At 42.6% G+C, this 17968-nt stretch overlaps 1 protein-coding gene across 1 annotated transcript in view; it reads left to right on the top strand.

Moving 5' to 3' along the window:
* The window catches only part of LOC139547701 (cytochrome P450 3A27), a 38797-nt gene extending 22805 nt beyond the window's left edge, over positions 1 to 15992 (top strand). The window contains exons 6-13 of the mRNA XM_071356702.1: positions 3982 to 4070; positions 5931 to 6079; positions 7846 to 7973; positions 8323 to 8401; positions 8602 to 8762; positions 11976 to 12202; positions 12340 to 12502; positions 14512 to 15992. Coding sequence (XP_071212803.1) covers positions 3982 to 4070; positions 5931 to 6079; positions 7846 to 7973; positions 8323 to 8401; positions 8602 to 8762; positions 11976 to 12202; positions 12340 to 12502; positions 14512 to 14628 — 1113 coding nt within the window. The 3' untranslated portion in view covers positions 14629 to 15992. The remainder of the gene's footprint in view (positions 1 to 3981; positions 4071 to 5930; positions 6080 to 7845; positions 7974 to 8322; positions 8402 to 8601; positions 8763 to 11975; positions 12203 to 12339; positions 12503 to 14511) is intronic.
* Positions 15993 to 17968: the final 1976 nt, after the last annotated feature.

The raw sequence follows: 17968 nt of genomic DNA, 5'->3' as shown, positions 1-17968 counted from the left end.
ATGGTTATGGGTCTGAATTAATAACTGCTATAGTCTACCACCATCTGAATGGTTATGGGTCTGAATTAATAACTGCTATAGTCTACCACCATCTGAATGGTTATGGGTCTGAATTAATAACTGCTATAGTCTACCACCATCTGAATGGTTATGGGTCTGAATTAATAACTGCTATAGTCTACCACCATCTGAATGGTTATGGGTCTGAATTAATAACTGTTATAGTCTACCACCATCTGAATGGTTATGGGTCTGAATTAATAACTGCTATAGTCTAGAACCATCTGAATGGTTATGGGTCTGAATTAATAACTGCTATAGTCTACCACCATCTGAATGGTTATGGGTCTGAATTAATAACTGCTATAGTCTACCACCATCTGAATGGTTATGGGTCTGAATTAATAACTGCTATAGTCTACCACCATCTGAATGGTTATGGGTCTGAATTAATAACTGCTATAGTCTACCACCATCTGAATGGTTATGGGTCTGAATTAATAACTGTTATAGTCTACCACCATCTGAATGGTTATGGGTCTGAATTAATAACTGTTATAGTCTACCACCATCTGAATGGTTATGGGTCTGAATTAATAACTGTTATAGTCTACCACCATCTGAATGGTTATGGGTCTGAATTAATAACTGCTATAGTCTACCACCATCTGAATGGGTCTGAATTAATAAATGTTATAGTCTACCACCATCTGAATGGTTATGGGTCTGAATTAATAACTGTTATAGTCTACCACCATCTGAATGGTTATGGGTCTGAATTAATAACTGCTATAGTCTACCACCATCTGAATGGTTATGGGTCTGAATTAATAACTGCTATAGTCCACCATCTGAATGGTTATGGGTCTGAATTAATAACTGTTATAGTCTACCACCATCTGAATGGTTATGGGTCTGAATTAATAACTGCTATAGTCTACCACCATCCGAATGGTTATGGGTCTGAATTAATAACTGCTATAGTCTACCACCATCTGAATGGTTTTGGGTCTGAATTAATAACTGCTATAGTCTATCACCATCTGAATGGTTATGGGTCTGAATTAATAACTGTTATAGTTACCACCATCTGAATGGTTATGGGTCTGAATTAATATCTGCTATAGTCTACCACCATCTGAATGGTTATGGGTCTGAATTAATAACTGCTATAGTCTACCACCATCTGAATGGTTATGGGTCTGAATTAATAACTGCTATAGTCTACCACCATCTGAATGGGTCTGAATTAATAACTGTTATAGTCTACCACCATCTGAATGGTTATGGGTCTGAATTAATAACTGTTTTATTTTACCACCATCTGAATGGTTATGGGTCTGAATTAATAACTGTTATAGTCTACCACCATCTTAATGGGTCTGAATTAATAACTGCTATAGTCTACCACCATCTAAATGGTTATGGGTCTGAATTAATAACTGCTATAGTCTACCACCATCTGAATGGGTCTGAATTAATAACTGCTATAGACTACCACCATCTGAATGGTTATGGGTCTGAATTAATAACTGCTATAGTCTACCACCATCTGAATGGTTATGGGTCTGAATTAATAACTGCTATAGTCTACCACCATCTGAATGGTTATGGGTCTGAATTAATAACTGCTATAGTCTACCACCATCTGAATGGTTATGGGTCTGAATTAATAACTGCTATAGTCTACCACCATCTGAATGGTTATGGGTCTGAATTAATAACTGCTATAGTCTACCACCATCTGAAGGGTTACGGGTCTGAATTAATAACTGCTATAGTCTACCACCATCTGAATGGTTATGGGTCTGAATTAATAACTGTTATAGTCTACCACTATCTGAATGGTTATGGGTCTGAATTAATAACTGCTATAGTCTACCACCATCTGAATGGGTCTGAATTAATAACTGCTATAGTCTACCACCATCTGAATGGGTCTGAATTAATAACTGCTATAGTCTACCACCATCTAAATGGTTATGGGTCTGAATTAATAACTGCTATAGTCTACCACCATCTGAATGGGTCTGAATTAATAACTGCTATAGTCTACCACCATCTGAATGGTTATGGGTCTGAATTAATAACTGCTATAGTCTACCACCATCTGAATGGTTATGGGTCTGAATTAATAACTGCTATAGTCTACCACCATCTGAATGGTTATGGGTCTGAATTAATAACTGTTATAGTCTACCACCATCTGAATGGTTATGGGTCTGAATTAATAACTGTTATAGTCTACCACCATCTGAATGGTTATGGGTCTGAATTAATAACTGTTATAGTCTACCACCATCTGAATGGTTATGGGTCTGAATTAATAACTGCTATAGTCTACCACCATCTGAATGGGTCTGAATTAATAAATGTTATAGTCTACCACCATCTGAATGGTTATGGGTCTGAATTAATAACTGTTATAGTCTACCACCATCTGAATGGTTATGGGTCTGAATTAATAACTGCTATAGTCTACCACCATCTGAATGGTTATGGGTCTGAATTAATAACTGCTATAGTCCACCATCTGAATGGTTATGGGTCTGAATTAATAACTGTTATAGTCTACCACCATCTGAATGGTTATGGGTCTGAATTAATAACTGCTATAGTCTACCACCATCTGAATGGTTATGGGTCTGAATTAATAACTGCTATAGTCTACCACCATCTGAATGGTTTTGGGTCTGAATTAATAACTGCTATAGTCTATCACCATCTGAATGGTTATGGGTCTGAATTAATAACTGTTATAGTTACCACCATCTGAATGGTTATGGGTCTGAATTAATATCTGCTATAGTCTACCACCATCTGAATGGTTATGGGTCTGAATTAATAACTGCTATAGTCTACCACCATCTGAATGGTTATGGGTCTGAATTAATAACTGCTATAGTCTACCACCATCTGAATGGGTCTGAATTAATAACTGTTATAGTCTACCACCATCTGAATGGTTATGGGTCTGAAATAATAACTGCTATAGTCTACCACCATCTGAATGGTTATGGGTCTGAATTAATAACTGTTTTATTTTACCACCATCTGAATGGTTATGGGTCTGAATTAATAACTGTTATAGTCTACCACCATCTTAATGGGTCTGAATTAATAACTGCTATAGACTACCACCATCTGAATGGTTATGGGTCTGAATTAATAACTGCTATAGTCTACCACCATCTGAATGGTTATGGGTCTGAATTAATAACTGCTATAGTCTACCACCATCTGAATGGTTATGGGTCTGAATTAATAACTGCTATAGTCTACCACCATCTGAATGGTTACGGGTCTGAATTAATAACTGCTATAGTCTACCACCATCTGAATGGTTATGGGTCTGAATTAATAACTGTTATAGTCTACCACCATCTGAATGGTTATGGGTCTGAATTAATAACTGCTATAGTCTACCACCATCTGAATGGGTCTGAATTAATAACTGCTATAGTCTACCACCATCTGAATGGGTCTGAATTAATAACTGCTATAGTCTACCACCATCTAAATGGTTATGGGTCTGAATTAATAACTGCTATAGTCTACCACCATCTGAATGGGTCTGAATTAATAACTGCTATAGACTACCACCATCTGAATGGTTATGGGTCTGAATTAATAACTGCTATAGTCTACCACCATCTGAATGGTTATGGGTCTGAATTAATAACTGCTATAGTCTACCACCATCTGAATGGTTATGGGTCTGAATTAATAACTGCTATAGTCTACCACCATCTGAATGGTTATGGGTCTGAATTAATAACTGCTATAGTCTACCACCATCTGAATGGTTATGGGTCTGATTATGGCCCCCCCCCCCCTCTCTCTCTCTCTCTTTCTTTCTTTCTTTCTTTCTTTCTCCCTCTCTCTCTCTCTCTCTCTCTCTCTCTCTCTCTCTCTCTCTCTCCCTCTCTCCCCCCTCTCTCTCTCTCTCTCTCTCTCTCTCTCTCTCCCTCTCTCCTCTAGATGTTTGGTATCATGAAGCAGCACTCTTCTACCCTGCTGAGCGGAATGAAGAAGCAGGCAGATAAAGACCAGACCATCGAAGTGAAGGAGTGAGTCCTGACCTCTAACCTCTGACCTCTGACATTTCACCTTACACCTCTGAGACTTAATTGTAATACACATACATACAGCGGCAAGAAAAAGTATGTGAACCCTTTGGAACGATTTCTGCATAAATGGTCATCAAATTTGATCTGATCTTCATCTAAGTCACGACAAGAGAAACACAGTCTGCTTAAACTAATAACACAAACAATTATACGTTTTTATGTCTTTATTGATCATACAGTGTAAACATTCACAGTGCAGGGTGGGAAAAAGTATGTGAACTCTTGGATCTAATAACTGGTTGAGCCTCCTTTGGCAGCAATAACCTCAACCAAACATTTTCTGTAGTTGTGGATCAGACCTGCACAACGGTCAGGAGGAGTTTTGGACCATTCCTCTTTACAAAACTGTTTCAGTTCAGCAATATTCTTGTGAAGTCTGGTGTGAACCGCTCTCTTGAGGTCCTGCCACAGCATCTTTATCGGAACGCGTATTTTCTTCTCTTGAAGCCATTCTGTTGCTGTTTTCAACTCTCTAGAGACCGCAGGAGCGGTAGAGATACTCTTAATGATCGGCTATGAAAAGCCAACTGACATTTACTCCTGATTATTATTTGACCATGCTGGTCATTTATGAACATTTGAACATCCTGGCCATGTTCTGTTATAATCTCCACCCGGCACAGCCAGAAGAGGACTGGCCACCCCTCATAGCCTGGTTCCTCTCTAGGTTTCTTCCTAGGTTTTGGCCTTTCTAGGGAGTTTTTCCTAGCCACCGTGCTTCTACACCTGCATTGCTTGCTGTTTGGGGTTTTAGGCTGGGTTTCTGTACAGCACTTCGAGATATTAGCAGATGTACGAAGGGCTATATAAATAAAATAAACTTGAACTTGATTTACTTCTGCGTTTTGGGTCGCTGTCCTGTTGCATCACCCAACATCTGTTGACCTTCAATTGGCAGACAGATAGCCTTCCTTTCTCCTGCAAAATGTATTGATAAACTTGGGAATACATTTTTCTGTTGATGATAGCAAGCTGTCCAGGGCCTGAGGCAGCAAAGCAGCCCCAAACCATGATGCTCCCTCCACCATACTTTACAGTTGGGAAGAGTTATTTATGTTGGTGTGCTGTGCCTTTTTTTCTCCACACATAGTATTTTGTGTTCCTTCCAAACAACTAAACTTTAGTATAATCTGTCCACAAAATATTTTGCTGGTAGAAAAATAAGAAGACTGTGTTTGTCTATTGTTGTGACTAAGATGAAGATCAGATAAAATTTTATAACTAATTCATGCAGAAATCCAGGTAATTCCAAAGGGTTCACATACTTCACTGTAGTTGTGTGGTCAGTAGTTGTGTGGTCAGTAGATGTGTGGTAAGTATATGTGTGGTTGTGGTCAGTAGTTGTGGTCAGTAGTTGTGTGGTTGTGGTCTGTAGCTGTGGTCAATGACTGTGTGTTTGTGGTCAGTAGTTGTGTGGTCAGTAGTTGTGTGGTTGTGGTCTGTAGCTGTTGTCAATGACTGTGTGGTTGTGGTCAGTAGTTGTGTGGTTGTGGTCTGTAGCTGTGGTCAATGACTGTGTGGTTGTGGTCAGTAGTTGTGTGGTTGTGGTCAGTAGTTGTGTGGTCAGTAGTTGTGTTCAGTAGTTGATGTCAGTAGTTGTGGTCAGTAACTGTGTGGTTGTGGTAAGTAGTTGTGTGGTCAATAGTTGTGTGGTTTTAGTCAGTGGTTGTGTGGTTGTGTGGTCAGTAGTTGTGTGGTTGTGGTCAGTAGTTGCGTGGTTGTGTGGTCAGTAGTTGTGTGGTTGTGGTCAGTAGTTGTGTAGTTGTGGTCAGTAGGTGTGTAATTGTGGTTGTGTTGCAGGTTCTTTGGGCCCTACAGTATGGACGTGGTCACCAGCACAGCCTTCAGTGTGGACATTGATTCTCTGAACAACCCTTCAGACCCATTTGTCTCCAACGTCAAGAAGATGCTCAAGTTTGACCTGTTCAACCCACTGTTCCTCCTAGTCGGTGAGATCACACACACACACGCATGCGCAGACACACACGGACGCGAAGTTGTACTTTTTAATCCTATAAAGTTGTATACCTCTGTATAAGAAGGATATAAAGTCTGACCTTGGGAATTATAGGCCTGTATCTATCCTCTGTGTAACATCAAATATCGTGGAGAGAATTGTACATGAGCCAATGTACAATATGTACATTGAATATGATTATGTTAAACCTGTTTGGGAAAGGGGGCAGTATTGTCACCTCCGGATGAGAAGCGTGCCCAAAGTAAACTGCCTGATACTCAGGCCAAGAAGCTAGGATATGCATATAATTGGTCGATTTGGATAGAAAACACTCTAAAGTTTCTAAAACTGTTAAGATAATGTATGTGAGTATAACAGAACTGATATGGCAGGCGAAACCCCGAGGACAAACCATCCCCCCCAAAAATGAATTCAGCTTACCACTATTTTCAATGGCTAGTACTATAATTATAAGCCCAAATCTTCACAGATTGCAGTACAACAATACTTATTTTCCACCATAATTTGCAAATAAATCCATTAAAATCCTACAATGTGATTTTCTGGAGAAAAAAATTCTCATTTTGTCTGTCATAGTTGAAGTGTACCTATGATGAAAATTACAGGCCTCTCTCATCTTTTTAAGTGGGAGAACTTGCACAATTGGTGGCTGACTAAATACTTTTTTGCCCCACTGTCTGTTTGATGTCTTCTCTGCCCATATTAATAACCTCTATGATGTAACTGGAATCATGAGATAGATGTTCTTCTTCTCTGTTTTTGTATTATTATTTCACTGCCATACTGTGCTTAACTGTGTTCCATCTTGTCTAGCCATCTTGTCTCAAGAGGACCACAATGGAAATAAGTCCCAGACTTTGTGTGTTATCCTCCATGATTTATCAATGGAAATAAGTCCCAGAATTTACTGTGTGTTATCCTCCATGATTTAACAATGGAAATAAGTCCCAGATTTTATTGTGTGTTATCCTCCATGATTTAACAATGGAAATAAGTCCCAGACTTTATCGTGTGTTATCCTCCATGATTTAACAATGGAAATAAGTCCCAGTGTAACGGCGTTCCTCTCTCTCTTCATACGAAGAGGAGGAGTATTGAGGGAACCAAGGCGCAGCGGGTTGTGAACACATAATATTTATTAAAGACAAGACGAAAACACGAACTTCACTATAAACTAACAAAACAACAAACGGAGAAGACAGACCTGAACGACGAACTTACATAAACACGAGAACGCACGAACAGGGAAAATAGCCTACACATAAAATGACGATGTACAACACAAACCGAACAGTCCCGTATGGTGCGACAAACACTGACACAGGAGACAACCACCCACAACGAACACTGTGAAACAACCTACCTAAATATGACTCTCAATTAGATGAACGCCAAACACCTGCCTCTAATTGAGAGCCATACCAGGCAACCCTTAAACCAACATAGAAACAGACAACATAGAATGCCCACCCAAACTCACGTCCTGACCAACTAACACATACAACAAACTAACAGAAATAGGTCAGGAACGTGACACCCAGACTTTATTGTGTGTTATCCTCCATGATTTAACAATGGAAATAAGTCCCAGACTTTATCGTGTGTTATCCTCCATGATTTTACTAATGTGCATGTATGGCTTTATCAAGTTGTATGTGTGCTTGTTTTTTTTAAATGGTAAATTATTAAACTTAACTAAAACTTTCTGTAAAACGTTCCTCTCCTCTCCTTCTCCAGCTTTGTTTCCCTTCACTGGTCCTATCATGGAGAAGATTAAGTTTTCTTTCTTCCCGACTGCGGTGACAGACTTCTTTTACGCCTCGCTGGCTAAGATCAAATCTGGACGTGAAACTGGGAACTCAACTGTAAACATGTTTTATATTCATATTTGATTGTTATGTTGATATTTAATTCTGTACGTTTGTATTTGTATTGTAATATTCTGTATTTATTTATTATGTTTAGGAAACCTATGTAACTAGTGATGGGCACCAAAATGAAATGTCCATATCAATATCATGATGGAATTTGATAAAAACACTACTATTGGGACCTAAATATCTACATTCATATAAGAATCTGTTTGTGTTGGTTGTGATTGGACGAGATCCAGTAGAATATGTTGGAGTTGGTTGTGATTGGACCAGATCCATTAGAATCTGTTTGTGTTGGTTGTGATTGGACGGATTTGACCTCATGTCTTTCTGCTTCCAGAATCGGGTGGATTTCTTACAACTGATGATCGACTCTCAGAAAGGCAGCGACACAAAGACAGGAGAGGAACAGACTAAAGGTACCTGCAGAACAAACACCTGGAAACTATTGTTACAAACACACACCTGTAAACTACTGTTACAAACACACACCTGTAAACTACAGTTACCAACACACACCTGTTACAAACACAAACCTGTTTTAAACACACACCTTTAAACTACTGCTACACACACCTGGAAACTCTCTCTCTCTCTCTTTCTCTCTCTCCCTCCACAGGACTGACTGATCATGAGATCTTGTCTCAGGCCATGATCTTCATCTTCGCCGGCTACGAGACCAGCAGCAGTACTATGAGTTTCCTGGCCTATAACCTGGCAACCAACCCCCATGTCATGACCAAACTGCAGGAGGAGATAGATACTGTGTTCCCCAACAAGGTAACCCCCACACCATGACCAAACTGCAGGAGGACATAGATACTGTGTTCCCTAACAAGGTAACCCCCACACCATGACCAAACTGCAGGAGGAGATAGATACTGTGTTCCCTAACAAGGTAACCCCCACACCATGACCAAACTGCAGGAGGAGATAGATACTGTGTTCCCCAACAAGGTAACCCCCACACCATGACCAAACTGCAGGAGGAGATAGATACTGTGTTCCCCAACAAGGTAACCCCCACACCATGACCAAACTACAGGAGGAGATAGATACTGTGTTCCCCAACAAGGTAACCCCCACACCATGACCAAACTGCCAGAGGACATAGATACTGTGTTCCCCAACAAGGTAACCCCCACACCATGACCAAACTGCAGGAGGAGACAGATACTGTGTTACCCAACAAGGTAATCCCCACACCATGACCAAACTGCAGGAGGAGATAGATACTGTGTTCCCCAACAAGGTAACCCCCACACCATGACCAAACTGCAGGAGGAGATAGATACTGTGTTCCCCAACAAGGTAACCCCCACACCATGACCAAACTGCAGGAGGAGATAGATACGGTGTTCCCCAACAAGGTAACCCCCACACCATGACCAAACTGCAGGAGGAGATAGATACTGTGTTCCTGAACAAGGTAATCCCCACACCATGACCAAACTGCAGGAAGAGGTAGATACTGTCTTCCCCAACAAGGTAATCCCCACACCATGACCAAACTGCAGGAGGAGATAGATACTGTGTTCCCCAACAAGGTAACCCCCACACCATGACCAAACTGCAGGAGGAGACAGATACTGTGTTCCCCAACAAGGTAACCCCCACACCATGACCAAACTGCAGGAGGAGATAGATACTGTGTTCCCCAACAAGGTAACCCCCACACCATGACCAAACTGCAGGAGGAGATAGATACTGTGTTCCCCAACAAGGTAACCCCTACACCATGACCAAACTGCAGGAGGAGATAGATACTGTGTTCCCCAACAAGGTAACCCCCACACCATGACCAAACTGCAGGAGGAGATAGATACTGTGTTCCCCAACAAGGTAACCCCCACACCATGACCAAACTACAGGAGGAGATAGATACTGTGTTCCCCAACAAGGTAACCCCCACACCATGACCAAACTGCAGGAGGAGACAGATACTGTGTTACCCAACAAGGTAATCCCCACACCATGACCAAACTGCAGGAGAAGATAGATACGGTGTTCCCCAACAAGGTAACCCCCACACCATGACCAAACTGCAGGAGGAGCTAGATACTGTGTTCCCCAACAAGGTAACCCCCACACCATGACCAAACTGCAGGAGGAGATAGATACTGTGTTCCCCAACAAGGTAACCCCCACACCATGACCAACCTGCAGGAGGAGATAGATACTGTGTTCCCCAACAAGGTAACCCCAACACCATGACCAAACTGCAGGAAGAGGTAGATACTGTCTTCCCTAACAAGGTAACCCCCACACCATGACCAAACTGCAGGAGGAGATAGATACTGTGTTCCCTAACAAGGTAACCCCCACACCATGACCAAACTACAGGAGGAGATAGATACTGTGTTCCCCAACAAGGTAACCCCCACACCATGACCAAACTGCAGGAGGAGATAGATACTGTGTTCCCCAACAAGGTAACCCCCACACCATGACCAAACTGCAGGAGGAGATAGATACTGTGTTCCCCAACAAGGTAACCCCCACACCATGACCAAACTGCCAGAGGAGATAGATACTGTGTTCCCCAACAAGGTAACCCCCACACCATGACCAACCTGCAGGAGGAGATAGATACTGTGTTCCCCAACAAGGTAACCCCCACACCATGACCAAACTGCAGGAGGAGATAGATACTGTGTTCCCTAACAAGGTAACCCCCACACCATGACCAAACTGCAGGAGGAGATAGATACGGTGTTCCCTAACAAGGTAACCCCCACACCATGACCAAACTGCCAGAGGAGATAGATACTGTGTTCCCTAACAAGGTAACCCCCACACCATGACCAAACTGCAGGAGGAGATAGATACTGTGTTCCCCAACAAGGTAACCCCCACACCATGACCAAACTTCAGGAGGAGATAGATACTGTGTTCCCTAACAAGGTAACCCCCACACCATGACCAAACTGCAGGAGGAGATAGATACTGTGTTCCCCAACAAGGTAACCCCCACACCATGACCAACCTGCAGGAGGAGATAGATACTGTGTTCCCCAACAAGGTAACCCCCACACCATGACCAAACTACAGGAGGAGATAGATACTGTGTTCCCCAACAAGGTAACCCCCACACCATGACCAAACTACAGGAGGAGATAGATACTGTGTTCCCCAACAAGGTAACCCCCACACCATGACCAAACTGCAGGAGGAGACAGATACTGTGTGGGTGTCAGATGTGGTGAGGTACTGATGTGTGTATAACCACGGTGCCAGATGTGGTGAGGTACTGATTTGTGTGTAACCCCGGTGCCAGATGTGGTGAGGTACTGATGTGTGTAACCACGGTGCCAGATGTGGTGAGGTACTGATGTGTGTGTAACCACGGTGCCAGATGTGGTGAGGTACTGATTTGTATGTAACCCCGGTGCCAGATGTGGTGAGGTACTGATTTGTATGTAACCCCGGTGTCAGATGTGGTGAGGTACTGATTTGTATGTAACCCCGGTGCCAGATGTGGTGAGTTACTGATGTGTATGTACCACGGTGCCAGATGTGGTGAGGTACTGATGTGTATGTAACCACGGTGCCAGATGTGGTGAGGTACTGATGTGTGTATAACCACGGTGCCAGATCTGGTGAGGTACTGATGTGTGTGTAACCACGGTGCCAGATGTGGTGAGGTACTGATTTGTTTGTAACCCCGGTGCCAGATGTGGTGAGGTACTGATGTGTATGTAACCACGGTGCCAGATGTGGTGAGGTACTGATGTGTATGTAACCACGGTGCCAGATGTGGTGAGGTACTGATGTGTATGTAACCACGGTGCCAGATGTGGTGAGGTACTGATGTGTATGTAACCCCGGTGCCAGATGTGGTGAGGTACTGATGTGTATGTATCCATGGTGCCAGATGTGGTGAGGTACTGATGTGTATGTAACCACGGTGCCAGATGTGATGAGGTACAGATGTGTGTGTAACCACGGTGCCAGATGTGGTGAGGTACTGATGTGTGTGTAACCACGGTGCAGGCTCCAATCCAGTACGAAGCTCTGATGCAGATGGATTATTTGGACTGTGTGTTGAACGAGTCTCTGAGACTGTACCCCATTGCCCCGCGACTGGAGAGGGTCGCCAAGAAGACGGTGGAGATCAACGGCATCGTCATCCCCAAAGACTGCGTTGTCATGGTTCCCACGTGGACCCTCCACCGTGACCCAGAGATCTGGTCCGACCCTGAGGAGTTCAAACCAGAGAGGTACTGACCGCACCGTAACCACAATCCAACCATAACACAACCTTAAAACAACCACAGTACTACCATAACACAACCATAACATAACCACAAATGAACTACAATAAAATGTGCAATGTGTCTGCCCTCTCCCTGTCCAGGTTCAGTAAGGAGAACAAGGAGTCTATTGATCCGTACACGTACATGCCGTTTGGGGCGGGGCCCAGGAACTGTATCGGGATGCGCTTCGCCCTGCTCATGATCAAACTGGCCATGGTCGAGATCCTCCAGAGTTTCACTTTTTCCGTCTGCGACGAGACCGAGGTGAGACGCTCACCTGAGCAGACAGAATATGACATCATCAAACATCACTATCATTCATAGATAGAGGCTGCACTTGCCGCCACCTGTTTTAACATGGTCAGTACCTGTTTTAACATGGTCACTGCCTGTTTTAACATGGTCAGTACCTGTTTTAACATGGTCACTACCTGTTTTAACATGGTCAGTACCTGTTTTAACATGGTCAGCACCTGCTTTAACATGGTCACCACCTGTTTTAACATGGTCACCATCTGTTTTAACATGGTCACTGCCTGTTTTAACATGGTCACCACCTGTTTTAACATGGTCACTGCCTGTTTTAACATGGTCATCACCTGTTTTACATGGTCACCACCTGTTTTAACATGGTCACTGCCTGTTTTAACATGGTCACCGTCTGTTTTAACATGGTCACCACCTGTTTTAACATGGTCACTGCCTGTTTTAACATGGTCACCACCTGTTTTAACATGGTCACTGCCTGTTTTAACATGGTCATCACCTGTTTTACATGGTCACCACCTGTTTTAACATGGTCACCACCTGTTTTAACATGGTCACTGCCTGTTTTAACATGGTCACCACCTGTTTTAACATGGTCACTGCCTGTTTTAACATGGTCACTGCCTGTTTTAACATGGTCACCACCTGTTTTAACATGGTCACTGCCTGTTTTAACATGGTCATCACCTGTTTTACATGGTCACCACCTGTTTTAACATGGTCATCACCTGTTTTACATGGTCACCACCTGTTTTAACATGGTCACCACCTGTTTTAACATGGTCACTGCCTGTTTTAACATGGTCACCACCTGTTTTAACATGGTCACTGCCTGTTTTAACATGGTCACCACCTGTTTTAACATGGTCACCACCTGTTTTAACATGGTCACCGCCTGTTTTAACATGGTCACTGCCTGTTTTAACATGGTCACCGCCTGTTTTATCATGGTCACTGCCTGTTTTAACATGGTCACCACCTGTTTTAAAATGGTCACCACCTGTTTTAACATGATCACCACCTGTTTTAACATGGTCACCGCCTGTTTTAACATGGGCACCGCCTGTTTTAACATGGTCAGTGCCTTTTTTAACATGGTCACTGCCTGTTTTAACATGGTCACTGCCTGTTTAAACATGGTCACTGCCTATTTTAACATGGTCACTGCCTGTTTTAACATGGTCACCATCTGTTTTAACATGGTCAGTGCCTTTTTTAACATGGTCACTGTCTGTTTTAACATGGTCAGCACCTGTTTTAACATGGCCTGTTATTCTCTATAGATCATGTTGGAGATGGACAACCAGGGTTCTGTTCTGTTCTGTTATTTTCTGTAGATCATGTTGGAGATGGACAACCAGTGTTCAGTTCTGTTCTGTTATTCTCTGTAGATCAAGTTGGAGATGGACTACCAGGGTTCTGTTCTGTTCTGTTATTCTCTGTAGATCAAGTTGGAGATGGACTACCAGGGTTCTGTTCTGTTCTGTTATTCTCTGTAGATCATGTTGGAGATGGACAACCAGGGTTCTCTTCTGTTATTCTCTGTAGATCATGTTGGAGATAGACAACCAGGGTTCTGTTCTGTTATTCTCTATAGATTTACATTTACATTTAAGTCATTTAGCAGACGCTCTTATCCAGAGCGACTTACAAGTTGGATCACGTTGGAGATGGACAACCAGGGTTCTGTTCTGTTATTCTCTATAGATCCTGTTGGAGATGAACAACCAGGGTTCAGTTCTGTTATTCTCTGTAGATCCTGTTGGAGATGGACAACCAGGGTTCTGTTCTGTTATTCTCTATAGATCCTGTTGGAGATGGACAACCAGGGTTCTGTTCTGTTATTCTCTATAGGTCCCGTTGGAGATGGACAACCAGGGTTCTGTTCTGTTATTCTCTATAGATCCTGTTGGAGATGGACAACCAGGGTTATGTTGTGTTATTCTCTGTAGATCCTGTTGGAGATGGACAACCAGGGTTCAGTTCTGTTATTTTATTCTCTGTAGATCCCGTTGGAGATGGACATCCAGGGTCTGCTGATGCCAAAACGACCAATCAAACTGAGGCTGGAGCCCCGTAGCAACTCCCCTAGCAACACCACCGCCACCTCTCCAACAACATGACCGAATGCAGGAGCACCCTACCCTGGAGTACCCTTCTCTCTCTATCTTGCTCTCTCTCTCTCTTGCTCTCTCTCTCTCTTGCTCTCTCTCTCTCTTGCTCTCTCTCTCTCTCTCTCTCTCCCCCTCTCTCCCCCCCTACACACAAAAGGGCAATACTACAGACAGAAATACTCCTCACCCCGCTAATGATCCTGGGCTGGTGTGGTTACATGTGGTCTGCGGTTGTGAGGCCGGTTGGACGTTCTGCCAAATTTTCTAAAACAACGTTGGAGGCGGCTTATGGCAGAGAAATTAACATTAAATTATCTGGAAATAGCTCTGGTGTGCATTCCTGCAGTCAGCATGCCAATTGCTGACTGTGGCATTGCGATATGTGTTGTGTGACAAAACTGCACATTTTAGAGTGGCCTTTTATTGTACAAGGTGCACCTGTGTAATGATCATGCTGTTTAATCAGTTTCTTGGTATGCCACACCTGTCAGGTGGATGGACTATCTTGACAAAGGATGAAATGCTCACCAACAGGGATGGGAACATTTGTGGACAACATTTTAGCGAAACAGGCTTTTTGTGCGTATGGAACATTTCTGGGATCTTTAATTTCAGCTCATGAAACATTTTTGTTCAACAGCCTCACTATCTATCTATCTATCTATCGATCGGCTACTGAATATTCAGTCCTTACCCTACAATAGGCTACTGAATATTCAGTCCTTATCCTAACCCTGCTATAGGCTACTGAATATTCAGTCCTGACCCTGCTATAAGCTACTGAATATTCAGTCCTTATCCTGACCCTGCTATAGGCTCCTGAATATTTAGTCCTGACCCTGCTATAGGCTACTGAATATTCAGGGTGGGATTCAATAGGCTACTGAATATTCAGTCCTTACCCTGCTATAGGCTACTGAATATTCAGGCTGGGATTCAATAGGCTACTTAATATAATATGATAATAAGACTGCATTCACATTGAATGTTCAGTTCAGTCAGTTCAATCATAAATTAATTCTGGTCTCAGTTTGAGTAGGACTCAGAAACCCATTTCCACCAGATGAAAGAAAGATAGTAATACTATGGATGCATTAGGGGTATAAGTCTTGTTAAAGTTAGACACCAGGAGGTATTAAATCCATGGCATGATGTCATGTCTGGATCCTGCACACTACTGGCTGGTGGCTGGAATTCTCCTAGAATGTAGAACTCTAGCTGGTGTTCTGTAGAACTCTCATTCTGTTCCTCTGGGGGTTCTGCTGTCCAGTCATTCCAAAATAGAATCTTAAATGTCTGTTGACATGATCCCTGCAGCTGCTTTGATTCAACTTTAATCACCACAAACCAATAAAAATCATCACACTAAAGAACAAGGTCGTCTGTGTATTTATTAACATTCAGAAGACAAAACTTAAGACACAAACACACACAAATATACATGAGAACAATCAATATAGATTGATTTGTGTAATTTATCAAGACATACTGTGTTTCTATTTTAAATCAGCTGGGCCTAATTGTAGTGTTACGACCTGGTCATCCACACACGTTTCTTTTCAGATCCCAATACCGCCATTGTGTGGCCGTTGGATGTAAATACACAGCCCAGGTCCCATTACAAACTTTTTATCCACTTTACACGTTATACAGCTCTTGTACTTTCTGCATTTATAAACACAGTGCAGAGAATCTCTGGTCGTGAAGTTCACCTCCTTCACACAGAGCAAAGTTCACCTATTTCACATAGAGCAAAGTTCACCTTCATATTCCAATAAAACAAACAGTGATCAGATCAAATTTAAAAAAATCTGGTTCTGACCGAGAACCAATGCAATATGTCACGTACATGTCATCCGGTTCCTGGAACCGAGTATCAGCCCTCTCCCTTCCAAGGGCAGAGTCTGTTTAGTACCTTTTTAGGAAAGAACAACATAAGAAAAACATTTTGAATCAGAAGATAATATTGCAGCTTATAATCAGTTGGAATACCAGGTTTGCATCTTACGTCATACTTTTCTTGCCGTCTAGTTTAATATATTTTTAATGTAATCTATGGCATTATTTAGGATCCTTAAGACATGAGCTTCTACTAAACTAAATACAACTATTTATTAGAATAACAGTGTGGTTTCACATAACTATTTTGGAAATAGTTTGCCTTGAAACGGAAGCAAACCGAACGAAACGTGGAGGGACATACCTGAATTTATCCCAATAGAAACTCTCATTTTGATCTGTGTGCTTCCATTTAGTTCTTAAACGTTAAACGGTTTCCGTAATGAATATGCCCCTGCGCTCTCTGTGTGCTTCCATTTAGTTCTTAAACGTTAAACGGTTTCCGTAATGAATATGCCCCTGCTCTCTCTGTGAATCATTCACCATCCCTCCCTGCTTCGCTTTCACCTCTCACACAGTCTCCGTCCTATCTCTTTATTGTGTGTTGTGAACATCATTAGCCTGAGCAACAATAGTAGAATCGGCTGTTTGGGTTCAAAATAAAAGTAGCCCATTGGAACTGATGCAAACGGATATAAATTGTGGAATCATGCCACAATTGGACAATTTAATCAGTCCCTCCAGGTTTCCGAGATCGCATAATTCAATGCAAAATCAACCAATCAGCGCAGATTATGCGAGAGCTCGCAATTTTGACCAATCCCCGCACTTTTAGTGCACAAACGGGTCCATTCAAAAGCGGCTTCGTAATTTGGACCAATCCCTGCACTGTTACCGTGGAAAATGGCCCAATTGTTGTTGTATTATGTATTCTGCTTAAATTTGTCCTAAAACTGAGCACATGTGACTTTTTCTTGCTTTATATGACATTAACGTGAAAAAAAAATCACAAAATGTATCACAGAATTTGTACAGCCTTATGGGTCTTGGGTACATGACATGGGGTACCAGCCTTATGGATCTTGGGTACATGACATGGGGTACCAGCCTTATGGGTCTTGGGTCCATGACATGGGGTACCAGCCTTATGGGTCTTGGGTTCATGACATGGGGTACCAGCCTTATGGGTCTTGGGTTCATGACATGGGGTACCAGCCTTATGGGTCTTGGGTTCATGACATGGGGTACCAGCCTTATGGGTCTTGGGTTCATGACATGGGGTACCAGCCTTATGGGTCTTGGGTTCATGACATGGGGTACCAGCCTTATGGATCTTGGGTCCATGACATGGGGTACCAGCCTTATGGGTCTTGGGTTCATGACATGGGGTACCAGCCTTATGGGTCTTGGGTTCATGACATGGGGTACCAGCCTTATGGATCTTGGGTTCATGACATGGGGTACCAGCCTTATGGATCTTGGGTTCATGACATGGGGTACCAGCCTTATG

The sequence above is a fragment of the Salvelinus alpinus genome, chromosome 2 (genome assembly GCF_045679555.1).
Source record: "Salvelinus alpinus chromosome 2, SLU_Salpinus.1, whole genome shotgun sequence".
Classification (NCBI taxonomy): Eukaryota; Metazoa; Chordata; class Actinopteri; order Salmoniformes; family Salmonidae; genus Salvelinus; species Salvelinus alpinus.
This window is presented reverse-complemented; position numbering and strand designations above follow the sequence as displayed.